Raw genomic sequence first — 27625 nt, 5'->3', positions numbered from 1 at the left:
AATTGGGATGTTTGTTTTCTTATTGTTAAGAGAGTTCTTTGTATATTTTGGAGGGTTTTTTCCTTTTTATATATATATATTTTAAAAATTGTTTTAAAAAACATTTATTTATTTATGTATTTTTGGCTACATTGGGTCCTCGTTGCTGCGTGCGGGCTTTCTCTAGTTGTGGCCAGCAGGGGCTGCTCTTTGTTGCAGTGCACGGGCTTCTCATTGCGGTGGCTTCTCTTGTTGCAGAGCACGGGCTCTAGGGGCAAGGGCTTCAGTTGGTGTGGTGCACAGGCTTAGTTGCTCCGCGGCATGTGTGGATATTAGTTATCAGCTCCTTTGGGTAAATACCAAGGAGCACAATTGCTGGATAGTATCGTAACAGTGTGTTTAGTTTTATAAGAAACTGCCAAACCATCTTCCAAAGTGGCTGCACCATGTTGCATTCCCCCCAGCAATGAATGAAAGTTTCATGTTGCTCCACATCCTCATCAGCATTTGGTGTTGTCAGGTTTTATTTTAGCCATTCAGATTGTATCTCATTGTTGTTTTGATTTGCATTTCCCCAATGACTTAGGATGTTAAGCATCTTGATTTCATATGCTCATTTTGTCATCTGTGTATCTTCTTTGATGAGGTATCTGTTCAGATCTTTTGCCCATTTTTAAATTGGGATGTTTGTTTTCTTATTGTTAAGAGAGTTCTTTGTATATTTTGGAGGGTTTTTTCCTTTTTATATATATATATTTTAAAAATTGTTTTAAAAAACATTTATTTATTTATGTATTTTTGGCTACATTGGGTCCTCGTTGCTGCGTGCGGGCTTTCTCTAGTTGTGGCCAGCAGGGGCTGCTCTTTGTTGCAGTGCACGGGCTTCTCATTGCGGTGGCTTCTCTTGTTGCAGAGCACGGGCTCTAGGGGCAAGGGCTTCAGTTGGTGTGGTGCACAGGCTTAGTTGCTCCGCGGCATGTGGGATCTTCTCGGACCAGGGCTCGAACCCATGTCCCCTGCATTGGCAGGTGGATTCTTAACCACTGTGCCACCAGGGAAGTCCATTCCTATTTTTTTTTTTCATTCCTATTTTTTTATTGTGGTAAAATTCACATAAAATTTACCACCTTAATCATTTTTAAGAGTTCCGTTCAATGGTACTACGTGTATTCACGTTGTGCAACTGTCACCACCATCCATCTCCAGAGCTCTTCATCTTGCAAAACTGAAACTATACCCATTAAACACTCACTCCCCATCCCCCCCCACCAGCACCTGGCAACCACTGTTGTGCTTTTTGTCTCTGAATTTGACTACACTATGGACCTCAAACAAGTAGAATCAGAGTATCTGTCCTTTTGTGACTGGCTTATTTTACTGGCTTATTTCACTGAGCATAATGTCTTTGAGGTTCATTCATGTTGTAGCAGGTGACAGAATATCCTTCCTTTTTAAGGCTAAATACTATTCCATTGTATGGATATGCCACAATTTGTTTATCCGTTCATTTGTGGATGGATACTTGGTTGCTTCCACCTCTCAGCTGTTGTGGATAATGCTGCTGTGCCACATGGGTGTGCAAATATCTCTTTGAGGCCCTGCTTTCAATTCCTTGGGGGATACACCCAGAAGTGGAATTGCTGGGTCCATTTTTAAATTTTTTTTTGAGGAACTGCTAAACTCATTTCCACAGCGGCTGTACCATTTTACTTTCCCATCAACAGTGCATGAGGGTTCCAATTTCTCCACATCCTCACCAACACTTGTTATTTTCTGTTTTTCTTTTTTTAATAGTAGCCATCCCAGTCAGTGTAAGATGATATCTCTTTGTGGTTTTGATTTGCCCCTTTCCTGATTAGTCATGGTGAGCATCTTTTCGAGGGTGCATTGGCCATTTGTATACCTTCTTTGGAAGGTCTATTCAAATCCTTTGCCCATTTTTAAATTGGGTTCTTTATTTTTTGGTTGTTGAGTTTTAGGAATTCTCTATGTATTCTGGATATTATTCCCTTACCAGACATGAAATAACAAATCCTTTATCAGATATGTGTTTTGAAAATATTTCCTCCCAATCTGTAGCTTGTCATATTCTCTTAACGGTGTCTTTGCAGAGCAGAAGTTTTAATTGTAATAAATACAATTTAGTTTTTTTCTTTCATGGATCATGCCTTTGTTGTTACATCCAAAACCACGATGCCAAACTCAAGCTCACCTAGATTTTTCTCCTGTGTTACTATCTAGAAATTTTATTGTTTTACATTTTACATTTAGGCCTGTGATCCATTTTGAGTTAATTTTTACGGTTTAAGGCCCATTTTTTAACATACGGTTGTCCAATTGTTCCAGGACCATTTGTTGAAAACACTGTCCTTTCTCCATTGAATTGATTTGCTCCTTTGTGAAAGTCAGTTGACTATATTTGTGAGGATGTAGTTCTGGGCTCTCTATTCTGTTCCGCTGATCTCTTTGTCTGTTCTTTCCCCAGTGCCATGCTGAACTGATGACTTCATAGTAAGTCCTGAAGCTGGGTAGTCAGTCCTCCGACTTTGTTTTTCTCCTTCAATGTTGTGTTGGCTGTCCTGGGTCTTTTGCCTCCTCTCCATGTGAACTTCAGAATCACTTCATCAATATCCACAAAATAACTTGTTGAGATTTTGATTGGGGTTGAGTTGAATCTATAGATGAAGTTGAAGACAATTGAAATCTTAACAGTATTGAGTCTTCCTATCCATGAACATGGACTCTCTCTCCATTGATTTAGATATTCTTTGATTCTTTCGTTAAAGTTTTGTGATTTTTCTGCTATAGATCCTGTACATACTTTGTTAGATTTATACCTACTGTATTTCATTTATTTTGGTGCTAGCAGCAAGCGGGAGCCAGGCAGGTGGCCTAGATGCACGTCTCCACCCTGCACTTGCTCTCGGGGTGACGGGAACCTCCCCTTGCCTCAGTTTCCCCATCTGGACTGCGGTGAGGACGCAGTGAGCTTTCATCTGTAGGTCACTGAGAGCTGCACCTGGTGGGGAGCCCCTGTGTCAGGATTTGGAAATAAAGGCCACTGGCCTTCTGTTCTTCACGCAGGACATTTCCAAACTTCCTTCAACGACTGGCTTTAGCAGTTTAAACAGGAAGTCTGCCTTGGGCCCAACCCAAACCTACTTTGCTTTGGTTCAAGAGGAATATCTTTGATGTCCGAGTTCCTGGGCCTTTGACCCACTGGGCGCACATGCGTGTTTTTACCCAACAAGCAGGAGGGGGCTCTGGGCCCATCACCGGCCGGGCCATGCAGCTGCCACAGAAGGCCAGGTGTCTCCCCCGGGGGTGGACCCCAGGCTCCCTCCAACTGTCCAGCTCACAGACCGGCTGCTGCAGCTTTCCTTGGGTGCCCGTGGCCACGGGGAACAGAACCCCGGAGCTCCCCGCCCCGTGTCGGGTGATGGACGGGGAGCCAGGTGTGCGCTTGTCCCTGGGGGCCCGCAGCTTTGTCCCATTCCCACCACCCGGCCAAGGTCAGGGGAGCCCTGGGTCTAGGCCAGAGCCCCACGCGGCCACCTTTGGTTTAGGAGAAGTAGGTCAATCAACAGGGTGAGAGTGGCCCTGCTCCTCCCCGTTCCCCAGCGAGCATCTCTCCTCCTGCGGGTCAGGATCACCGTGGGGCGGTCACGGCCTGCGGACCCTGCGGACATCTGGGTGAAAGGGGCCTCTGGCAGCCTTGTCACGTCCCTGTAAGATGCCTGGGATCCCGGCGGTCTGTGTCCTGAGAGCCACAGAAAGCAGACCCGCATGGGTATCATGCATCCATGAATATTCATGAAAGCAATTGACTTGCAAATCCCAAGTAATTTGCATGTCATAAACAGTGTGTGGGTGTCTTTTCGGGATAAGAGCTGTCAGAGAAAATGAATCTTGATTACCAGTCGTAACAGAGAAACAGCCTCTGTGTCTGCATCCAAGTCTCTGTCTGCAGCCTCGCAAGGCCACCTGGAGACACCTTTGTGCGACCATCCTTCAAAGTCTCAGCTCCAGGGGATGAACATGAGCGAGAATAAGGAGAGAAAGAAGCGGTGGGTTCCAGCGTGAGCTGCGGGCTGACGTGCTCGCCCACACGCCTCTCTGCGGGCTGTGAGCACCGTCCCGGGGACGGTGGTGTCCCTTGGTCAGGGACACTCAGGGCTCCATGTGGAGTCAGTCTGTGTTTCCGGACTGGGAGAAGGTCTAGAAATCGTGGCTGCAATTGAGTGGCCTGGGGCCTCTCACCCAGTGATGCGCTGGGTCAGCTCGGGGAGGGCACGGCGCAGTGGTCCGGCCTTTGAGAGGGAGGGCCCCCCCCCCTCTGGTGGCTGCTATTGACTTGGGTCTCAGGTGATAAGGAAGGTTCTGAGCTGGGTGAGCAGACCTCACATGAGGGGTCCGTGACGAAGGTGTGATTCATGTTTGGTCCCCGTCCAGCCCTGTGACAGCCCTGACGTGGTGGCTCCCAGCATCACTAATGATAGTTTTGAGAGCCAGCTCTGATCCGCCTGGCCCCCCTTGGGGCTCGGGGCTCTCCCGACTGTCCCCGTTTATAGCTGAGGAGACTGACGCTCAGGTGGGGAAACCGCTTGCTCTGCCTCTTATCCTGGGACTCGCCGCCCCTCCCAGCGTCCTGTCCTCAGGGCTTAGTTCCTTGACAAAACTCTGGTTCATTTCTGAGGCTTGGTGGGTGACAGGACAAATGAAGAGGCTGCCTCCCCGGGAGCGCACCCTGTGGCCCCTGCCCCCTGGGAAATCTTGGTGCATCTGGATTCTTCCTGGGGTACAGAGAAGGCCATGATTTGTTTCTGGAAGCTATGGCCCCAAACGCAGGCTGCCCTGGGGTCCGTGCTGCTCCTATAGTGTCTTCCAGAGGGACTGCTTGCCCACTGTTCCTATAGGGGGGCTTCATTTTTTAGCGCAACTTTGCTCCTGGCTCCTTTTAAATGAATGACTCATCCTTGACCTTGTGCTGATGCATCCTGTTCTGGGGATGACGGGGGGGGGCTTGACAAAACTCTGGTTCATTTCTGAGGCTTGGTGGGTGACAGGACAAATGAAGAGGCTGCCTCCCCGGGAGCGCACCCTGTGGCCCCTGCCCCCTGGGAAATCTTGGTGCATCTGGATTCTTCCTGGGGTACAGAGAAGGCCATGATTTGTTTCTGGAAGCTATGGCCCCAAACGCAGGCTGCCCTGGGGTCCGTGCTGCTCCTATAGTGTCTTCCAGAGGGACTGCTTGCCCACTGTTCCTATAGGGGGGCTTCATTTTTTAGCGCAACTTTGCTCCTGGCTCCTTTTAAATGAATGACTCATCCTTGACCTTGTGCTGATGCATCCTGTTCTGGGGATGACGGGGGGGGGGGGGTCCGGGGGCTGCACCTCTGTCTCCCCCGCTGACCAGAGATGGGACCAGGGGAGTGCAGGCGCCACGGGCTGTGGGGTGGATGCCACCTGGAAACCGTTCTGCGTGGCTTCTCATAAGAACTCCAAGCTGCCCTGTGTGCGGTGCGGTGTCCAGTCTGAATCCCGGGGAGCTTTCGGTGTAAAATACACACCCGTGATTCCAGAGAGCTTGTATGAAGGGAAAACGTACAGGATCTCACTAACGCTTTTTATACTGGTTGCATGTTGAAATAATATTTTGAATGTATTGAGTTAAATAAAATCTATTAATGAAATTATTTTCACCTGTTTCTACTTTTTTTAACGTAGCCCCTAGAAAACTGTAAATCATTTACGGCTGGCACAAACTGCACTATTCTGTCGGGATGTGCAGCCGCAGACACTGCCTCCCGGGAAAGGAAGCTGCCTGTCCGTGCCCACAAAGCTCCCGTGTGTGCCTGGGGCCGTTTGCCAGAACCTTCCCCAGGTTAGGGGCCCCCCATGTGGAGACAGCTCATCCCTTCCTTTGCCAGCTGTTCTGGACTGAATGTTTGTGTCCCCCCAAATTCATGTTTTGAAGCACTACCCCCAAAGTCATGGTATTAAGGGATGGGGCGTTTGTGGGGTGATGAGGTCATGAGGGTGCAGCCCCCATGATGAATTAGCGCCCTTATAAGAGGAGGCCAGAGAGCCCCTCGCCCTCTTTCTGCTACATGAGGACACGGAAGGCAGCCTCACCTGAGACCGTCCACTCCGGCACCTGGTCTCAGCCCTCCAGCCTCCAGAGCTGTGAGAAATAGATTCTGCCATTTATGAGCTGCTCAGTTGAGGGTACTGTGCTAGGGCAGCCTGGGCGGGCGGTCATTCATTTGTTCGTTCACACGGTCAGTGTGTGGGTGACTGGAGGGCACCAGGCTCTGTCCCCAGGGTGGCAGCAACTAAGAGACACACACATCCTCACAAGTGCCCAGGGGAACGGCTCTCCCTCGGCCTCTCCACCGTCCCCGGGCTCTGCCACTGCCCACCTGGCCCGCTGGGGGCGTGAGGACGGCCTGCCCCCGCCTGGCGCTCCGAACAGCCCTGGGCCCAGGCCAGCCCCATTCACACTCATGCAAATCACCGTAATTGCACGTGGGAGGTGGGGCCACAGGAGAGGCCGAAAGCCTGTCTGCTCCGGGCACAGGCGCCCGGTTCAGCTGGATCTCGCTTCTGCATCAAAAACCTAATGTCAGTGTCTTGACACACGCCCAGTCTAACAAATGAACCGATTGTGCCTTTGGGACAAACACTGCATTAGGAGGGAGACTGAGTTCCTTGCGTGGGTGGGAGAGGATGCAGAGGAAGTGGCCCCTGATGAGATGCCCACTGCAGGAGGCAGCCCCTACGGGGTGGGCAGCCCCCAGCCTCCTCCACGCGGTTAAGGAAAGGTTGGTGGCCACGCCCCAGGTGCCACCCTGCCCATCCCGGGAGCCGTCTCCGTCCACTCAGGCTGCTCTGACGGCCCAGGCTGGGGGCTTCTAACAACACGTGTGTTTCTCACAGCCCTGGGGCCGGACAACCAGAATCCAGTTGCCGGTACTGACCGTGTCCTCTCCCTGCCCTCACGTTGGGGGGCGAGCAGGGGCCTCCCTGGGCCTCTGACCCCATTACGGGGCTCCACCCTCACGACCTCATCACCTCCGGGAGGCCCCCCCTCCTAACACATCACCTTGGGGGGTAGGATTTGACAGGTGAATTTTGTAGGACACACTTTCTGTCCACAGCGGTGTCGCCCGCTCTGTGTAATGTGAGGTTGGAGCGAGGGTGAGAAACGTGACACACAAAATAAATACACAGGTGAGGAGGGCACCAGGGACATAGTCTGTGAGGCTGGGACGCTGGGCCTGCAGACCCCACTCGGGGGGGCGGGTGGCAAATGGCAGAGCAGTGGCCAGAGAGGCGGGTCTCCGGCCGACCCCTGTTTCTGGCTGAGAGCTTTCTTCAAAGGCATCTAGTCTGAACATCAAATTTGGATTCCGGATTCAAGCACCCTCTTCATTAGTCTAATTTTCAGAGCCAGGTAATTTTCGTCTAAATCTGCTAATTTTCATCCCTCAACAGAAACCAGTGTGCCTTGATTATAATAAGCCTGGGTGTTGGCCGAGGGGAAGTTTGTTCAGAAACACGTCCCCTTGGTGGTGGCATGGACTGGGGGGCCGCAGGGTCTGCTCAGAATCAGGGGTGCAGCAGCTGGACAGCATGGAACCTGATGGCCTTCTCGGCGGCGACTTGGAGGGAGGCCAAGGCCTCGAGCTGTCATGAGGCATCTCCCTCGTTGAAGTGACCACCCGGGCTCTGCGTGAGCCAGTGTCACCCAACCATACTCAGGTCCGCTGGCCCACGCGCAGTAAAGCCAATCTGCTGACACCTGGTTGTGGTGAAGGAAAATGCAGCGTTTATTGTTGGCCCCAAACATGGAGTCCAGGGCAGCTAGCGCTGAAAAAGCCCAAACTCCCCAATGGGTTTCAGGGGAGCATTTTTTTTTTTTTTTTTTTTGCGGTACGCGGGCCTCTCACTGCTGTGGCCTCTCCCTTCGCGGAGCGCAGGCTCCGGAAGCGCCGGCTCCGGAAGCGCCGGCTCAGCGGCCATGGCTCACGGGCCCAGCCGCTCCGCGGCACGTGGGATCCTCCCGGACCGGGACACGAACCCGTGTCCCCTGCATCGGCAGGCGGACCCTCAACCACTGCGCCACCAGGGAAGCCCAGGGGAGCATTTTTAAAGGCCCAGTTGGGTCAGGAGGCAGTGGGGGGGGGTTGCAAGGTATGTGATCAGCTCGTGCACAATGAATTCTCTGATTGGCTGACGGTGAGGTAACAGGGTGGGGTCACAGGGGTTCACATCATCAGTCCTCAGACTCCTGGAGGCCTGGGGGCTACATGACCATGGTCATCAAGTACTTAACATCTCCCATTTGGTGGGGGTTTTAGCATCTGAAACAACTCAGGAAGCATGCATCAGATACTGTTATCTGAGTACTTCAGAGAGGATCTACAGCAGAGGACGAGGGGGAGGAGTCTGTCCCGGGAAGGACCCAGAGGCCCTGCTCGGTTACACCAAGAGCAAAACAGGACCAGACACAGGAGACAGGTGTGCACACACGCAGCTCACACACACGTGCACACATAGACACAAACACACATGCACAGTAAGCGGGACCGAGGTTTGGGGGCTTGAGGGAGGACCACTTAGACACCGTCAAAGCACAGACCCCTTAAAGGATGCCGGTCACTCGTCTCAAGCTGGGCTCAGCTGCCCAGGGCCCTCTCATGTTTGATTTCACACTCACTTGAGTTTGATTCAGCAGCCGGCTCTTCTCTTTCAAGCTTTAATTACACGCTGCTGGTTTTTCAAGAAGTCAGACCCACAGGTCAGATTCGCTGATGAGCCTCTCTTCACAGGAAATAAAAGTAAAAGACACCGCCCCCACCCCCACCATGCTCCTTACCCCACTCTGCAGTGTGGCGGGAGGGGTGGGACACCACAGGTGGTGCCCAGTTAACTTTATAAAACCAGTCCCCACCTGGCCAGCTGGCTGCTGGCAACCTGTCCCTAGAACCGGAGTCTATAAAGAGATAAGGAAAAAAAGTACCCAAATTCTGGTGTCAGATAGCCCAGTCAGCCGCACAAATGACCCCTGCCCACCGCTCCCACCGCATCCCCCAGCCTTCACAGGACTTGTTGTCAGTGCTTGGGGCAGGGGGTCGGCGGGGGGGATTGTATTTTATTTAAGCAAGGTTTCCCTCCAAGGAGAAAATGCAGTGGTGGGACAGATAAATTTAAAACACAGCACTTTGTAAGGCAGCGTCTCAGCTAACCTCTGCTGCGTAACAAAAGAGCCCCAAACTTATTGGCTTAAAACACTAGCTATTTATTTGCTTGTGATCCGTTGGATGGCAAGTTGAGCTGGCTCAGCCGGTCTCAGCTGGGGTCACTCATGTGGCTTCGGTCATCTTGTGGCTGCACTGGGCCTGGATGGGTCTGAGACAGCCTCATTCATCTGTCTGGAGGCTGGTGCTGGCTCTCACCTGGGCCTCTGTCCCAGGGTGAGAGGCAAATCAGGGTTTCTTCACATGGTGGCCGCCACATTCTGAGAGAGCCAGCCAGAGAGTGTGAGGCCTGGCTGGGAAGGCACAGGCCAACACGGCCGCTGCATTTCGCTGGTCAGAGCCAGCCCAGTGGAGAGGTGGGCCACAGACCCTATGTCTCTATGTGAGGAGCGGCCAAGTCACATTGCAAGAGGTGGGCATCCAGGCTGGGAGCCACTCTCGGCCGTCCTAAGGGCCATCTGCCACGGGCCACAGGGTGGCAAGTTCATGGCACAGTCTGGTCCAGGAGAGCTTGTGAGGAGCTGCCTCACCATCTGGGATGACTAGGGGAGCCTAGGTGCCACCGCACGGCCCCCGGGGGGTCCTGGTGATTGTGAGGATGCGGGCAGGCACAGCACTGCCCCTAGGCAAGCATGCCACTTGGTGGTGTGGGGGCCTGTGGCGGCCAGTCCAGAGACACCTGGACATACGGGGCTAGAGCCGTGCCTGGGCCTCAGGGGAAAGCAGCCACAGCGATCGGCTGTCTCCCCGCCCAAGGGGTGACCTTGAAGTTGTTTCTCCAATCAGAGGAGTGCTCAGGCCCCCGCGTCGCTGTGGGTTTTACCCCGTAGCTCTGCGTTGGTGAGAATTTGCAGTTAGTCCACGGGGACAACGACAGACCAGAAGAGGCAGAGACCTCACCGCGCTGACCGTTACGCAGCCGACCGCATCAGTGCCCTCAAGTGGCGGGCTTGCCTACCAGCTCATCCCAGGCCCAGCCCAGTACAGGGACCAGGCCGTCTCGTCTCGAGTGGCCTCCCTGGCCGGGGAGGGGCCGGTGTTAATTGAAGGGGGGAGGGGCACAAGGTTGCCCTGAATGAGCCCCAGTAAGTGCACCTGGAACAGTTTCCAGAGGCTGCAGTTAGCGCCCAGGTCGATGGCGGGAGACATGGGCCAGCAACCCCAGGAGCAGAGGACGGGGGACTCCAGCCTGTGGGGCTCGTGCACCCACCTCAAGGGCAAACCGATACCCCGAGTTCCTGCCCCTCCCCCATGTCTCCCCACGGGTCTGCAGGTTGCAGGTACCCAGGCTTGGCTGGGAAGGGGTCTCCAAGATGCCCCCACGCTGCAGTTCACCCTGCGATTCTACCGAGGGGAAAAAAACCCCAATTCACGAACTCAGTGAGTCATTCTGGGGGAGGAGGGCCCCTGGCAGCTCAGGGTGCCTCCCGGAAGATGGACTTGGTGGAAGACTCGGGAAAGCGTCTCTGCTCAGGGCACTTCCATGGGAAAGAGACTCAAATTGTTGGAGGAAAAACATAAGAAGGAACCTCTGACCTGGGAGGTCAGCAGCAAAGACACCTGCGCAGGAGACAAGTGCACGGCTCCAGGGGCCCCGAGAGGCTGAGGGTGTAAGGGGACCTCCTCTCGGCATCACCCCGCTGCCCCCACGTCCCCCCACCCCGGGGCCAGCCTCAGCCCCCCAGTCCCTCCCAAACTTCCATGTGTCATCCCCACCGGCACCGCCCTAACACAGATGCATCACCTCCCTCCTGGGTCCGGACCCCTCCCTGGGCCCTCTGCCCCCAGGCCCTACCCGCCCTGCCCCCACAGAACTCTCCCGAAATGCAAACGCAGCCGTGCTGCAGTCCCCTGCTTCACCCCCGCCCCCTTCACCCCGCCCCCTCTTCCATGACCAGGAGGAAATGGCCCACTGTCTGGGATCTGACGCCGCCCGGCCACCCGGGCTCCCGAGATCTCACGTGCTCCCCTCCTTCTCAGGCCCGTGGGTGTCCCTCATCCCTCAGGTCTCTGTATGGAGGTCCCTCCTGCAGAAAACGGCCCCTCTCCCCAGGCCAGGCTGGGCCTCGTGCTCACCTCCATGCCATGTTTGTCCACCCGTCTTCCACACTCACCTCAGTCTATGTGCAGGGTGCCTCGCATACAGCAGGTGCTCAATAAGTGCTTGTGACGTTTAGGCAAGCTGGGCTCGGGCGCACGGTGCATCCAGAGGATGGAGGACGGAGCGTGGAGCACAGGCTGGTGGGCCTGCGCTGGGGAGGGGAGGGGGTGGGGAGGCTGCGGGTAAACAGAAGGGAGGGTGCTGGAACATTCCAGAAGAGACGCAGAGCCTGTCCCTGTTCAAGTCCGCGGCTCCCGGGCTGGGAGGAAGCCGGCTGCCCTGGGCCCGTCTCCAGGTAACCTCCCGAGTCACAGGAAGCCTGAGCTGCACAGCCTCGTTTCCTGAAATTGCATCCGAGGAAAAGAAGGGCTGATGAGCCTTGAGTGGAACATCAGAAAGGCCTCTTGGCGGTCCCTGCAAGCCGCTGGCCTGGCTCTCAAGAGAGGGAGGCTTCCCTGGGTGCCGATCAGCGCCCCCGCGGCCCCTCACCCCCCAGCCCTCGAGCTCAGACCGCCGGCAGTGCTCCAGGCACCCAGGGCCTGGGTCAGGCGGGGGTCCTTCTGCAGGCGTGCGGGCAGGGCAGGAACCGGGCTGGGGGCCAGCCCGGGCTGTCCTCAATCCCCTGGCCTTCAAGGCGGACCAGACACCCTCACCTTCATAGGCAGGAGACAGTCCCAGCGTGAGAAGGGGACGTGCCCAGGGGGCGCGGCAAAACCCCAGCCTGGGCTGCTCTGCTCTTCACTCCAGTTCTAGAAACAGAAGTGACCCCACGGGCCCACCTCTCACACGCGTGCGGAGAGCAGTGAGTCTCGTGTGCCCCGGGCCGTTCACACGACGCAAAGGCCAAGGCTGTTCGCTGTTGCAGAGGGGCCCTGGGCAGCCGTGAAGGAGGACAGCGTAGTGGAACGCCGTGTGGTCACGCAGCCGCGTGGAGGCCTGTGGGCTCTCGGGGACGGAGGAAGAACGGTCTTTAACAGATACGGTCGTCGGGGCAACGAGCTGTGGAACGGCGCTGGGCAGCGGGCCGGCACCCACCGGCGTTCCCTCTTCCTTTACTGATCGACTTTTGTCCTGGAGAGGAGCACAGCCGGGCCCGCCGGCACTGGTCGGGACCAAGTGGGGGTGGGCGCAGGACCCCACCATCATTTCTAAGGCGCCCCACTCCTAATCACAGCCATTTGGGGTGGAAGCCCCAGGAGGCCTGGCTGAAGGAGCAAAAGTGTCACCTCCCGGGTCTAAGCCCAGAGCACAAGGTCCCCTCCACGCCCAGGGGCTGGTCAGCTTGGGAAAAAAACTAGATCCAAACGCTGGTCCAGTGGGGCCCGGGGGGATGTGGGTGGCCACATCCCTCCCTCACACCGGCCGCTCGGCTCCCGGACCACCGTAATCAGATTCCCTGCAAGCGGGGACGGAGCGCTAATTCTATTGCAAGGAGCCGAGACACCGGGTACAGGGCCAGATGTCCACGGGGCGCACAGTGAGCTCTCTGCCAGTGGATGGTGATGCAAAACTGGGAAGGAACAGGATACTTGCGGAGCCGCCCACGCGATGCCACGGCAAGAAAACACTGAAAACCGTGGGATCGGAGATTCAATCCCACAACTGAATCACGGAATTGGAGATTCAGCTGCCAGTGAACACGCAGTAGGGCCGCTTCCCCGCCCACCCCTAGAGGTGGAGGACAGGCCCCGGGGCTGGAGCACGACTCCTTCCTAAGCGCTTTCTGAAATGCACGTGACACCAGCTCGGACCTGGTCCCGGCAGCGCGGCGGTGCCCGGTCCTGCAGGACTCGCTCCCAGGCGCGGCTGGGGGATTCGCACAGTTTCCCGGAAATCCACTCCCAACGTCCACCAGCCCCCAGGGGCTCTCGATTAAGACCAGGGCCCCAAGTTTTCCTGGCATGGAGCAGAGAACGTTCTTCGATGGCTTGACTTCCTTCAAGGGTGCGTGCAGAACACTCTGTGTGGGACCGGCACCGCTTTTACTCCTGCGTCAAGGTGGCCCTACACGGCAGAAAGGCACGCACGGAAGGCTTGGCCACCGACCATGGGGTCTCACGTTTGGACCGGGAGCCACCCTGCAAGACAGAATTTGTCACAAGCAAGAAGATGGTCATCGTCGTGGTGTGAGGTGCCGGTGGGGGTGAGAGCTGGGGTGCACCTGCTGTGGGCCGTGGTTTCATGGTTGGTGACCAGGTGACCACTAAGGTGCCTCCCTGCCCACATTCCATGAGACACAGAGGCGGGGGCCGGGCCCGGGGTCAGACTTCCACCCCCTGCCCTGTGCCTGTCCTTGTCAAGGATTTTTACAGCCCCGTTGGTTGCTAATTAGTAGATGTCCCACTGATTTGAATGTTCTCACGGGCTTTTTAGCCAACAGATATCTGAAAACACGGCAAACAGGACTTCAGTCTACAGATGGTCTCGATGCAGTTTTGAGATGGGATGGCACGACCGGAACGCGAATCACCACCCCGGCTTCCACACCCAGGGTGACTGACGAGCCCCCCACCAACTCACAGCCAAGGCCAGGCCCCCAGCACCTGCCCTGTGTGCCGCTGAGGGCCGGGTCCCATCCTGTCTCTCCTCGAGGACGGCGACCCTGGTACAGGTGGAGGGACAGGCGCTGGGAAGACCTTTTCCCTAATCCGATTGAGGGTCCCCTGGCAGCCCGGCTGGTGCCAGCGCGGCAGCCCGGCCGGGACCAGGCGGGATGTGGCTGCAGGGAGGAGGGGTCCTCTGTGTCTCCAGCACTCCAGGAGGGTAAAGACTCCCACGTACAGGGCTGCTGGCTGCACGGGCAGCGGGGACTTGGTGGGGGCCTCTTGCAGAGGTTACAGGCTGCTCACCTGCCCTTCATCAGTGGACAGGAGGGGTCTGGGGACAGGGTGGAGCGTCCCTGTTGATCCCTGCCCCCAGCTGGCTCGGGGGTCCCACTCCCCAGTCCCTCCCCACCCACAGTTCCTCCCAGCCCGGTGCCCCTCCCCACCAGGGCAGCCCCTCCACAGCGATGGGCACTGTCCATGGTGCTGAACCCTAAGGCTCCCTGAGGCACGACCGTTCTCCCCTCTCTAAGTCGCCGGTGACTCTGGTCAGTCCTCTCGCAGAAACCCCAAACCTGAAGAGGAGCGCGGCACCAGGGTGGAGCGGAAGGGAGCTCAAAGAAAGGAGAGAGTAATGGACAGATGTTCAGTCCTGAGAGCTCACCACGGAGCCGCGGCCTTTGGACTAGAAATTGTTCTCAAAATTTTGCAGTTCCCCGAAGTGTGCCCTCTGGGAAGCTGGGGGTGGGGCACGCATCCACCGAAGTGAGGTCCCCCGACACTTGCCCACGACCGGGGGGTTCTCCGTTCGTCTGCTCTCTGCTCTCTGCGTGTCACAGGCCCCGGGACACGGAAGCGTGCACTGGGCTGTGGGTCACACTGTGTCTGGGCTTTTTCTTCTATAAAGTTGAGAGCAGCAATAGCTTCTAGGTGCATATTCCACAAGGTGACGCATGCAAGCCACTGAACGTGGGTCTGGCTCGTGGAAAGCACTCTGTTAAGAGTCAGCTAAAGGGGGGCTTCCTAAAAAAAAAAAAAGAGTTAGCTAAAGAGTGTGTATCAACCAGAAAGTGGAAGTCCTTTATACTGAGCCAAAATCCGGCACTAGAGCCGCCTACTGGTGGGTGGCACGGCATTGTGGAGCTGGGGCTGGTGGCCGGAGCCCCTCCCCTCCCCGAGGTGGCCTTTCAGGCCCTAAGATGACTCACTTGGTGCCTCAGCAATGCAGGCAGTTCCTGGGGAGGTTCGGGGTCCCTCCCCTGCAGGCACACGCTGGGCTTCTCCTCAGACACTCAGGCCTGCGGTCAGCGCTCTGACCCACAGAGCAGCGGGCCCTCGACGCTGGTCTGTCTGCTTTCCCAGACGCTCGTCTGCCGTGGACCGCGTGTGCCCTCCTGGGTGGGATCCCAGCAGCGTCCGGAGGGTCTGGGTGCTCATGAGATGAGGGATGTTGGAGGGCAGAGTTACTCAGACAATGTCAGCCCGGGAGATTCTGGGCTGTGTCACACCGAAGGACAGTTTCTGCCCTCCCAGCCCTGTGTCCCGCCTATGAAGCGAGGGTGGATGCACTGAGATCTGGTCCCCTCCACCTCCAACACCCCCGTCCCGGGGCGGCAAGGTGGGGTGTGTTGTTCTCGTGTCACTGTGGGAGCAGGGGCCCGGGCACCTGTCACAGGACACACGTTCATTCCACTCAGGTGCTTTAAGGTCAAGAGGGCGTGCCCGGAGCCCCCCAGCTCCCCGCCCTTTCCCTGAGTCGGCCTGGGTCGGCCTCTGTTAGGCTTCTCTCCAGGGAGCCATCCTGGGCGTAGAGACGGCTCCTTACTTTACGGAGGCACCAGCTGCTCTGTGCTTTTGCTCTTCTCACTAAACCGTGACCTTGGCCCTCCCTGTCGGTCATTCTCAGTGTCGACGGCACCCCGTGGTGTGGATGTCATAACTTATCAACCAGCCCGAGTGGGTGGGCACTGAACTCGTTCTGGGTTTTTGCTTTGCGAGCAAGGCTGTGCTGAGTGACAGTGACAAACAGCGACTCTGGAGTGACTTGCGCCATTGTTCTGCCCTTGGTGGTGGCCGAGGGGGAGGGGACTTTCCGCATTTGCTGGGTGAGGAGGTGCTCCCTAAAGACTGGTCACCTGCTGGCAGTGGCCCCTGCCAGGCCAGCGAGGCCATCTACATTGGAGGGTTTGACAGGAAGCCCCTTCTCCCCGCCTCTCCCCTCAGAAGCTGTTGTACAAGCTGCTGAGTTTTGCAAACACCCTGAGAGATATTTCTATTTATTTATTTATTTATTTATTTTTGGCTGCGTTGGGTCTTTGTTGCCGCGCGCGGGCTTTCTCTAGCTGCAGCGAGCGGGGGTTACTCTTTGTTGCGGTGCGCGGGCTTCTCAGTGCGGTGGCTTCTCTTGTTGCAGAGCACGGGCTCTAGGCACGCGGGCTTCAGTAGCTGTGGCACGTGGGCTCAGTAGTTGTGGCTCATGGGCTCTAGAGCACAGGCTCAGTATGGCATGCAGGCTTCAGTACTTGTGGCACGGGCTTAGTTGCTCCGCGGCACGTGGGATCCTCCCGGACCGGGGCACGAACCCGTGTCCCCTGCATCGACAGGCGGACTCTCAACCACTGCGCCACCAGGGAAGCCCCCACTTGCTTTTTATTGCTTAACCATTTCACTCTCTGTCCCTCACAAAATTACAAATGCTGGAGAGCAGAGACCAGGCCCTGCAGTCTGCTCTCCTTTCACCTGTGAGGGCCCATTCTTAGGCAGGTCTCCCACACAAGGTGGGAGAACAGAAACAATGGGCACAAAAGCAGTTTCCTGCTCAGCAGGCCCCCCACAAAGGTGGGGTCTCTCTTCTGAACAGCAGGCCTGGTTCTCACAGGACAAACGTGATTGGTGGAGAGGTGAACATGCGGCCTGTGTGTGTCCAATGAGGACTCACCCGGGCCTTTTGGAATGTGCCCACTGGCCAGGAATGGAGCCGGGTGGGTGTTTCCAGGGAAGCGGACGGAGGTCCTGGGAAGGGACAGTGGAAGCAGCTGGCCCTGAGCGTCCAGCCCCCAGCTCTGCAGCCCGTCACCCACCTCCTCCGGCTGGCTCAGGCGCTGCCTTTACCACATGCCACGTTTGCCTCATGGGGAACTGCTCCTGGCCTCTCTCCTGCTCCCCTGATTTACTCGCGCCAAACTATTCTCATACAATCTCTTTTTAGCGCCCTCCCATAGTGGGTGAGGCCTCCCATCCCCTACTGACCTGTCACCTTCCTTTCCAGAACTTTCCTGGCTACTCTTAGATTATCTTTTTTTCCATTTGAATTTTAGAGTCGGGCTGTCTATTCCCAGGTGGTCTCACATTTTATTGGGACAAATGCATAGACGAGGCACATGCCTCCACGTCCGCCTGTCTCTGTCTGGAAGGGCCCTGGTTGCCCCCCCTTCCCCTCTGTCCTTTCTGTGGCTACACTTGCAGCTCTTGCACAGGGCTTAGCAGACTCCCTTCTCTTTGCTTGTTGCCGGCAGTGGGCTGCTCCCCTGTTCCCGGAAGTTGGGGCTGGAGTGCAGGAAAGGGGTACAGGCTGAGCTCCCATCCGTGCTCTGAGCCTCGGCAAGAGAAGGCAGACCCCGAGAGCCAGGCGTTGCCCTGGTACCCCACAATCCAGGGTCAGTCTCAGTCTCCAGGCTGGAGGGGCGGGGGAGGCCGAGAGAAGACACACCCCTCCGGAAGCCCACGCCGGCCCGAGCCTCGTCCCCAGGCCTCTGTTGGGGGGGCCTGCAGTGCCAGGGCCCCTCTCCCCACTCCAGAGCCTCAGGATCAGGGCCTGGACTTCTCCCAACTGGGGGATCCGCTGGGGGCCTGGGCCCTGGTCCACCGCTCGCGTCCCCCAGAGGTGGCGGTTTTTGGTCTCTGTGCTCATCGAAGTATGGTATTTCAAATGTTTTGACATTTAAAATCTGCGTTGAATACATTTGTTTTGTTTCCATTATGCCCGGCTGTGGTGACTCACAGGAATTGGTTTGTCTCCTGGGCCCAGGCCCGGCCTCCCCCTGCACCCCAGCCCAGCCCCCGGCCCAGAGCTGCCCCTCAGCCGCACCAGCCCCTCATCGTCCCGCGGGAGGACCTCCAGACCGCCACTTGAGCTCAGCGGATGCAGGAGAGAAGGATGCCCGGGGGAGTCCACTCCCAAGCACCCAGCGGGTGACTAGTGACGGGCGCAGGGCTGGCAAGTGTGGAAGGGCCGCCTGCCGAGGGCCCACGCGGCCCCCGTCCGACGTGTTTGTCCTCTAGTTTCGGGGAGTCTTTTTCAAAAGGAGCCAGAGGTGACCTCAGCCACCGTCTCCTGGACGCCTAGAGTCCTCCCAAGCAGGACCCGGAGCACCGTGGGGCGGGCAGGACGTGCGGAGGCATCGGCCAATGCCCCGAAGAGAGGGCCGTGTGAGCTGCCCTGCCCGGGACGGAGCCTGACATCCGGGAGGCCCGGGAGGCCCGGGAGGCGAACCCATCGACGTTCTGGAGCCTCCAGCACCTCTTGGCTTCCTGCTGGCCGCTGCCGCATTGGCAGGACAGAGCTGGAAGGTCCTCACCCCGCTGAGACAGTCCTTGTCTACCATCATCGAGGAGACCTCCATGCGGGACCCTCGGCTCTGCTCTCGGGGCTGTGGGCAAACCCGAGCGAGGAGATGGAGGGGGCAGCCTGGAGCCCGGGACACCCCCGTGCAGACCCCGGGACCCAGGTGGGGCCAGTGCAGGTGTCTCTCCAGGTGCAGCCGTTTGCTCTTTGACTCTGAAGTTCATGTGAGCATTAAGGGCAGCGGCGGTTGGGTGGGGGGGATGGAGAAGAGGCACCACCCCCTCCCAAGGGCTCGCGAGCTCACACTTAGAAGCTCGGGCGTTGGAACATGACGGGAGGACCCGCATACTCGAAAGACAGCGCCAAACGCGGTTTTACACCAGAGGCTGTTACCCCGGGGCCCTGGGAGGCGATGCGGATTCAGGACCAGCGCGGTGGGAGGCCTGCTCCCCCTCGCTGGTCGGGGCCACACGCGTCCACTGGCGGGTGTGCGTCCTTGTCAGGAACGGCCGTGGCGGCTCAGGGAGGCCGCAGCTGCTCGGGCTGAGCAGGTGCCGGTCAAGGCGGGTCTCAGCCTGGTGTCGCCGAGGGGCTGGGCTCCAGCTCAAGTCCAGGTCCAGCCACTTCCGGGCTGGTGACTTTGGCAAGCCCCTCGGCACCCGGACGCTCGGTTTCCCCGGAGGCAGAGAGACGTGGAAGGGGGAGGTGCCAACGAGGAGCGCTTTTCATCGCGCCGAGAGGCGGAGGGGCGGGGGCGGGTCTCCCCCCCCACCCCGTGTGCTACCGTGGACTGTCCGCGTGCAGGACGAGGGACGCTGGCTGGGCCGTCCCGGAGAGAAGTCAGGAGGGACCGCCTCCTTGTCCAGACCTGGGGACGCAGAGCCCCGGCCCCTCACCGCAGCCGGGATGCCCCAGGGTTTTACTCCACACTGTGTACAGGCTGGGGGCTCCCCAAGCTGACGGGGAGTCTGCGGACGCCCCCCGAGCCAGGGGGGTGGGAGCAGGCGGAGCGTCAGTCTGGGAATGGACAGACCGCGCACCGCGCGCGCTCCAACGCCTCAGCCTGGGCCAGCGGGCGGGCGGCTCCAGGGCGCGTCCCGGCCCCGCTCTCACGGGCCGCCCGCCTCGTCTCTCGCAGATCAGCACCTTCACGTCCTTCGTGCTCCCCCTGGCGGTCATCGCCGTCCTGAACACCGTCATTGCCAACAAGCTGAGCGTGATGGTCCGCCAGGCAGCCGAGCAGGGCCGCGTGTGCACAGCCGGCGACCAGCAGAGCTCGTTCAGCATGTCCGTCGAGCCCGGCCGGGTCCAGGCCCTGCGCCACGGCGTCCGGGTCTTACGTACGTAACCGCTGGGCCCTGCGAGGGGCGGGCGGTGGGCGGCCACCAGGGGCCGGCCAAGCAGCGAGCCCGGTACCACAGACAGAAGGTTTAGAGACCCGGGAACGGAGCGCGTCGGGCCGAGGCTCGGAGCGCCGGCTCCCCCTGGGCTCGGGGCTTCTCTTCCCCCCCTCACTCGTCCATCCATCCATCCACCGATTCAGCAAGCCTCCCGGCACCGGCTCTGAGTCCGACAGTTTGCTCACAAAGCCAGGGCCGCAGAGTTGGGGTCCCCGTGCGCGCCGGGCAGTCGGGTGCCAGCCGGAGAGGCCGGAGGTGCGGCCCCTCTGCACAGATTCTAGTAGGGGATCCTGGAGGCCTGAAGGGTCGTGTGGGGTGGACCCTACTTTTCTGTGGGCTGTGAGGGTCCCTCCTCCCTCTGCGTGTCCCCGGGCCTGGCCTGGGCCTGCAGGTGCATCAGGAGGAGGGGTCCTCAAAACAACCTGCCCCCTCCCTGCTCTCCTGAGGTAGCCCCGGCCCCCCCGGTCCCCCAGAGCACCTACCCTGTGCTTCCCACCACCCCAGGATCCACGCCCCATCTCCCCCCTGCCCCGGGCTGCCTGCCCCTCACCTTCTGCAGCCACTGGTCTTGGAAGGAAGAGGTCCCTGCAGCTCTGTCCAAAAGGAACGTGATGCAGGCCCCACGTGGGATGTTAAATGGTCCAGTAACCACTTTTTTAAACAGTCAAAAGAAACAGGTAAAATTCGTTTGGATCATTTATTACTCCAGTATTTCCAAAATAGCATCATGTCTGCATCCGTCCACATCATGTGATTGACGGGAGAGTGACTCGGGTGTGCTTCGCAAATGGACCGGCTCAGCTCCCCACAGCCGCGGGTCAAGTGACCAACAGGCAGTGTCCGGTGGGCGGGGCCGCAGCGTTTGCTTCTGCTGTGTGCGGGCAGGCTTTCTGGAACAGCCCGGTGCCACCAACCCCTGCTGCCAGCAGGCAGTGCCTTCGCTGGGACCTCCCCGGCCCAGGGTCTCCGCAAGCCCCCCAGGGTGGATCTCCTGGGCCCGTGGGGTCAGGGCAGCAGCCCTGGAGCGGGGACCCCAAACCCAGGACCTCCCACAGATCCCCCCATGTCCCCAAGCAGATGAGCACATCTCGGGGAGCACCCTTCTCTCTGCCCCGGGACAGCACATTTGGCCTGAAGTTTCCCCAAGTGGTTGGGTGCTTTCTTTTTCATTGTGGTAAAGCATACAGAGCACAGAATTTACCATCTTGACCATTTCTAAGCGCACAGTTGAGCAGCGGTGTAGATGCCTGCGCGGCATCACCACCAACCCTCCCTCCTTGTAAGACTGAAACTCTTCCCATTAAGCACCAAGTCCCCACTCCCTCCCCCAGCCCCTGATCACCACCTTCTGCTTTCTGTCCCTGTGAATTTGACCCTCCAGGGACCTCCTTTAGGTGGAATCGTACAGTATTTGGTTTTTTTGTGACTGGTTTATTCATATGGTGTAATGTCTTCAAGGTTCATCTATGTTGTAGCCTGTGTCAGAATGTCCTTCCTTTTTAGGGCTGAATAATATTCTGTTGTACGGATGAACCACATTTTGTTTATCTGTCATCCATTGATTTCAGCTACTCTGAACAGTAGTGCTGCTGTGAGCTACTGGTATCTGTTTGAGCTCCTGTTTCCAGTTCTTTGGGGGCATATACCCAGGAGTAGAATTTTAATTTATTGAATTAAAAAATATTTTTGAACAGCCAAACTGTTTTCTAAAGTGGCTGCACCATTTTACATTCCCACCGACAGTGTACAAATGTTCCAGTTTCTCCATATCCTCCCCCAAATTACTCTTATCTGTGTTTTTCTTTTATAGTAGCTATCCTATTGGGTATGAGGTGGTATCCTATTGTAGTTTTTTTTCTTTAATAGATTTATTTTATTTATTTATTTTTGGCTGTGTTGGGTCTTTGTTGCTGCGCGCGGGCTTTCTCTAGTTGCGCTGAGAGGGGGTTACTCATCGTTGCGGTGCGCGGGCTTCTCGTTGCGGTGGCTTCTCTTGCTGCGGAGCACGGGCTCTAGGCGCGCGGGCTTCAGTAGTTGTGGCTCGCGGGCTCTAGAGCGCAGGCTCAGTAGTTGTGGCGCACGGGCTTAGTTGCTCCGCAGCATGTGGGATCTTCCCGGACCAGGGCTCGAACCCGTGTCCCCTGCATTGGCAGGCGGATTCTCAACCACTGTGCCACTGGGGAAGCCCCTCTATTGTAGTTTTGATTTGCATTCCCCTAGTGATCAGTGGTGTTAAGCATCTTTTCATGTGCTTATTGGCCATTTGTATCTCTTCTTCAGAGAAATGTCTATTCAAGTCCTCTGCCTGCTTTTTTTTTTTTTTTTTTGCGGTACGCGGGCCTCTCACCGTTGTGGCCTCTCCCGTTGCGGAGCACAGGCCCCGGACGCACAGGCTCAGCGGCCACGGCCCACAGGCCCAGCCGCTTCACGGCATGTGGGATCCTCCTGGACCGGGGCACGAACCTGCGTCCCCTGCATCGGCAGGTGGACTCTCAACCACTGCGCCACCAGGGAAGCCCCCTCTGCCTGCTTTTGTATTGGGATGTTTGACTTTTGTTGTTGAGTTTTCTATATACCCAAGATATTAATCCCTTATCAGATATGTGATGCAAATATTTTCTCCCATTCTGTAGGTTGCCTTTTCACTCTGTCAATTGTGACCTTTAATGCACAGTTATTTATTTTTATATAGTCCAAATTATTTATTTTTTCCCTTGTTGTCTTTTCAAATTCAATGTTGTGAAATTTTTGTCCTATATTTTCTTCTAAGAATTTTATACCTTAGCTTTTATGTTTAGATCTTTGATCCATTTTGAGTTAGTTTCTGCAGATGGTGTGAGGTAAGGGGACAGCTTCATTCTTTTGCATGTGGGGATCCAGTTTTCCCAGAACATTGGTTGAAAAACTGCCTTTTTTCCCTTTGATCTTGGCGCCCTGTAGACAGTCATTTGACCATATATGGGAGGGCTTATTTCTGGGTCCTCTGTTCTAGTCCATGGGTCTATACATCTGTCCTCATGCCGTTACCACTCTGTTTGGACGACTGTAGCTTTGTGCTAGGTTTTGAAGTCAGGAAGGGTGAGTCCTCCAGCTTTGTTTTTCTTTCTCGAGATTGTCTTGGCTGTCCAGCATCCCTTGAGATTCCCAATGAATTCTTCTATTTCTGCAAAAAATGTCATCAGGATTTCCATAGAAATTCCACTGAATCTCTAGATCACTTTGGGCAGCATTGTCATCTTAACACTACTAGCTGTTTCAGTCCACTAACACGGGACATCTCCCCCCACCTCCCTGAGGCCCCGTATCCCTCCATGTCTCAGGTGCCGTGGTCATCGCCTTCGTGGTCTGCTGGCTGCCCTACCATGTGCGACGCCTCATGTTCTGCTACATTTCGGATGAGCAGTGGACCCCGTGAGTACGGGAGGCTGGGGCCGAGGGGGTGAGGCTTGCGCTGGGGGTGTGCTCCCCAAAACAGTTGGGTGTAGGGGTTGAGGGCGCTGAGAGGGGCAGCTCAGGGTGGGCGGGGGGTGTCAGCATCCCCCAACAGGCCCTCAGGTGTGGCTGTGATAGGGCAGGGACGGCAGAGGCCGTAGAGGGACAGACACCCTGGAAGCTGCTTCATAAAAGGAAAGCAAGTCCTAAGACTGTCATTACAAGACAGGTTTGAGGGCATCTGGAGAGCGACAGGAAGGGCTGGCGCTGCTGGCTGTGGGAGGAGCGATGGCAACTGTCGGGGCCCCCAGACCACCCCCAGCCTGGAGGAGTTGCCAGGAGGACCCCTGGGACTCCGAGAGCGTCATCCCCGCACTGCGACGTATGGACGCCGGCCTCGCCAGCTGGCCTCCCCGCAATGGTAACCTCAGCCACGCTGCGTGAGCTCCTCTGCATAGTGGGGCTGCCAGGTCCCAGGGTTGTGGGCCCTTCCAAGTGACGGGGAGCCACTAGGGAGGGAAAATCTAGAAAGAATGAGGAGAAGGTACAGGGTGTGGAACACAACCCAAAGTAAAGGGTTTCTGAAACTCAGGGCTGCCTGGTGGTGAAGTGAGCTGCCAGATGAGGGAGTGAGATCCCTGTGCACGGAGGCAAACAAGTCGAGGTGAGGTGCACAGCTGTCTGGGAGGTGCGGAGGGGGTTCCTGGCCTGGCTGTTCCGTTGAGGCCAGGACCCGGCCACGACCTGCAGCCCTGGGGCGGGGCTGGGATTCTGCACAAGGAAGGGCAGGCCAGCTGGGCTGCAGGGAGAGGTGGAGACTGCGGCCAAGGGGGACTGCACAGCTGGCCTCGGGTGGGCGGCCGCAGCTCAGCTCGGCAGTTCAGCTGACCGGTGCCAGGCGGGAGTGTGCTCAGAACTTCCAACCTCTCAAGAGAAACCAGAGCCCTGGAATTTATTATGAAATATCCCCACTTCAAAAGATGTCCAAGTAGTCTGCAATGACTGTCCCAGGCCCCCGCGTCAGCCACGGGCTGCCCCGTGCGGCCTGTGTCTGGCCCGCCAGCCTGAGCGTCCTCTCCCACCCCAGGTTCCTGTATGACTTCTACCACTACTTCTACATGCTGACCAACGCCCTCTTCTACGTCAGCTCCACCATCAACCCCGTCCTGTACAACCTCGTCTCTGCCAACTTCCGCCAGATCTTCCTGTCCACGCTGGCCTGCCTCTGTCCCCTGTGCGGACACAGGAGGAGGAGGCCGGCCTTCTCGAGGAAGGCCAGCAGCGTGTCCGGCAGCCACACCTTCTCCAGCAATGTCACCCGGGAGACGCTGTACTAGGCCCGGGCGGGGTCAGGCGGGGGCCCGGGAGGGGTCACGGAGGGGCTGCCACTCGGCCTCCACGCCTGTCCACCCAGCGCCTGGGAGCTGGACGGGGGTCAGCCCTGGGCCCGCTCCACGGCATCCGAGGCCCAGGACCCAGCACCCACACCCAGAGGCTCCATTTCTTTTCGGCTTCTCCTCTCTCACCCTCCCCACGGCACCCCTCCTCTTTGAAAGCCAGATAGAGAGACTGGTCCTCTCCCAGATCCAAACAGGGCCTTTAATGAGGAGAAGTTAGTGTTGGGTGAAAGGCGGTCTTTTTTGTTCTCGGACTAATGGACGTTGAGGGAGAAAGACATGAAGGGAGTAGGTTGGGGCCGGAGGGTGGTGACCCCGAGAGCTGGCTCTGGGAGGAGCCCGGCTGGAAGGACCACTGCTGTCCTGGCACCGCCGAGAGGGCCTCCGGGCAGCTCAGGACCGGGTCAGCCCCTTGTGCAGCAAGCATGCGACCCACCACCTTTCCAAGGGTGAATCCCAGGAAGCTTTGATGTCACAAGAGGTCAATGAAGGGATCAGCCTGACATCGCCCAGCCCTGGCAGCCCCCGCCCCCCGCCTGTCCTCCCCAGGCCAAGGTGGCAAAGCCCTGCAGGGACACCACAGGGCAGCTCAGCCTCTCAGTTCTCCATCCTGGCTCTGCGGACACAAGGCCAGGTCAGTGGGGTCCCAGGATAGAGACGTCCTCACACGCTCTCCCGCCCGCTGTCCAGCTGAGCTCCTGCTGCTTCAGCTCCCAGCTGCTTCAGGGTGGACGCCCCAAGGAAGAGGGGAGTCGGCCAGGTCTCCGAAAGAGGCCAGCCCTGGGGTCTGGGCCACAGGTGAGGAGGAGGAGCCCCGGGTACAGGCAGCCCCCTGGCCGGCAGCCAGGCGGAGGCCCAGACTTGTTTGTCACGGCCAGCAGGCAGGCCTGGCCCCAGCTCAGGCGCCCAGAAAGGCAGGCGCCTCCTTGGACTCTGGGATCCGGCCTCCAGACAGGATGGCCCGGCCCCCGGAAGGCGCCCGGAGCCAGGGGAAGGCGGGTCCCGGGGGAGCTGCCCTGGACCAGCCGGGACCACGAGTGGCCAGGGGCCCAGAAGTGAAGCGCAGGCCTTTTAAAGCAGGTCCTCCCTGGGCCTGGGAGCACATCTGCCCAGAAGGGAGACAGTCAGACAGACAGACAGGCAGGCAGGCCGCCTGCCTGGGCGGCACCGACTCAGGATCAGGAGACCTGCTCCTGGTCTGGAGTTAGCCGGGGCTCGGTCTCCCCGTCGTCAGAAACGACGAGTCGGATACTACGATATCCACGGCCACTTCAGGTCTGGGCTCTGCTATGAATCGGGGTCTTATATACTCGAGCCCCACAAAATCCTCCCGCAAGCTGTTCACCAAGAACGGGCCTGGGGGCAGGCCCACAGCTAGTCCCTCGGCCAGGCAGCCCTCCCGTGACCCAGTGGCCACCGGTGCAGGGGACGAGGCCGGCCCGGAGCTCCCACACGGGCATCTGCTCTGGGCAGGGGGCACGGGAGTCCAGCAGGTGGGCCCGAGGTCAGCGCAGCCCCCAGCCCTCCTCAGCGAGTAGGCATCAGAGTTCAGCAAAGACTGAGTCTGGGCTCGGGCGTCGGCTTCAGAAGGAGGACCTGGGTTCTTGTGACAGGCCCTCAGACCCTCCCTGGCCCCCCTGGGCCCCAGACACACCACGATCCCCCCGAGCCGCGGGTTCCCCATCTGAGAAGTGGGCGTGGTCATGCACCCTCTCGGCCAGGGCTGGATGCGATGGCCCTGGAGGACCCAGCCCAGAGCGGACCGCCGGGACGGTCCCCTGAGGTGGGGGCAGGGTGGACGCGGGATGCGATGGCCACCGCCCAGGCGCTGCTGGGGGCAGACGGGCAGGGTCTGCCGCTGAGCCCGAGTCCACTTTACTGTCTGCCCACTTCACGTTGCCCTGCCCGACACCCCTCCTGACCGCCCCAGCTCCTGGCCCGTCACCGTGGAGCCCCAGAGGCCAGCTCTGTGTGCCGCGTGTGTCTGCTCTCAGAGCCAGGTGCCCGCATGGCTGGGCCCGGTGATGGTGAAACCCTGTGGTGTGCTGACCCCCACCACCCCACACGTCCTGCAGTGACAGCGACACCCCCCGACTCCCTCAATAAAGGAATAAGGGAGGCTGTGGACCCGTGACGCACTCCCACGCGGAGGGGCCGGTGCAGCCGCTGGCTCACTCGCTCGTTCCTGAGAAGGCCACTGACACTGCAGACGGCCCCCGCCTGGGCCCTTCTACTGAAAACACATGCACTTGGTCTCTGAGAGCCCGGAGTCGGGAGACCTGGGTCCTCGGTGGCTGTGTGGCGACGCCCTGCCCCTCAGTGTCCTGATCTGTGGCCTGGGCACAGGTGAGGCCCAACGAAGCGCGGTGTGGGGTCCTGTGACTGTTTGCCCCCGGTCTCCACGGCCCTGCCGACCAGCTCAGGGGACCGAGGGAACAAAGCAGCTCCTCCCTGGGGGCCGGCAGGTGGGGAGCCAGGACGGGGAGGGGCACTCAGCCCGTCTTCAGACACAGCCGCCCTGTCTGGAGCCTCCCGGCAGCAGGGGGACCTTCTGCAGCGGGGTGTCCCCCTCTTCCCCTTTTCTCTTCCCCTGTTCTGCCTTCATCTCAGCGCAGCAGGATCCCCGGAGGCCCCCAGCCTGGGGGACGAGAAGGAAAGCATCTTTCCAGATTGCAGGCCCTCTGTCCTCCCCCTCGAGTCTCCTCGGCAGTCTTCCCCTTGCTCCCCTTCGTTCATTCATTCACCTGCCACGCGCCCATTCTGATCGGCACAGAGCTGCTCGGCCTCTGTGCTTTTGACTCACCCGCTCTATCGGCAGGGAAGTCGCAGAACTCCCACTGACTCTGAGGTGTAAAGGATTCACTGGCAAGCTCCAGTAGGTGCACTGACATTTTACAAGAATAGCCAAAGGAATGAATCTCCAACGGTGAATTTCAGGCCAGTCAT

The 27625-nt window shown here is 58.1% G+C and overlaps 1 protein-coding gene across 1 annotated transcript in view; it reads left to right on the top strand.

Moving 5' to 3' along the window:
- Positions 1–24619, top strand: part of NTSR1 (neurotensin receptor 1) — a 47045-nt gene extending 22426 nt beyond the window's left edge. The window contains exons 2-4 of the mRNA XM_007100845.2: positions 19589–19790; positions 23171–23261; positions 24370–24619. Coding sequence (XP_007100907.1) covers positions 19589–19790; positions 23171–23261; positions 24370–24619 — 543 coding nt within the window. The remainder of the gene's footprint in view (positions 1–19588; positions 19791–23170; positions 23262–24369) is intronic.
- The last annotated feature ends 3006 nt before the right edge of the window (positions 24620–27625 follow it).

The sequence above is a fragment of the Physeter macrocephalus genome, chromosome 14, assembly GCF_002837175.3.
Source record: "Physeter macrocephalus isolate SW-GA chromosome 14, ASM283717v5, whole genome shotgun sequence".
Classification (NCBI taxonomy): domain Eukaryota; kingdom Metazoa; phylum Chordata; class Mammalia; order Artiodactyla; family Physeteridae; genus Physeter; species Physeter macrocephalus.
The sequence above is the reverse complement of the archived record's forward strand: the minus strand, read 5'-3'. Positions and strand labels throughout refer to the sequence as shown.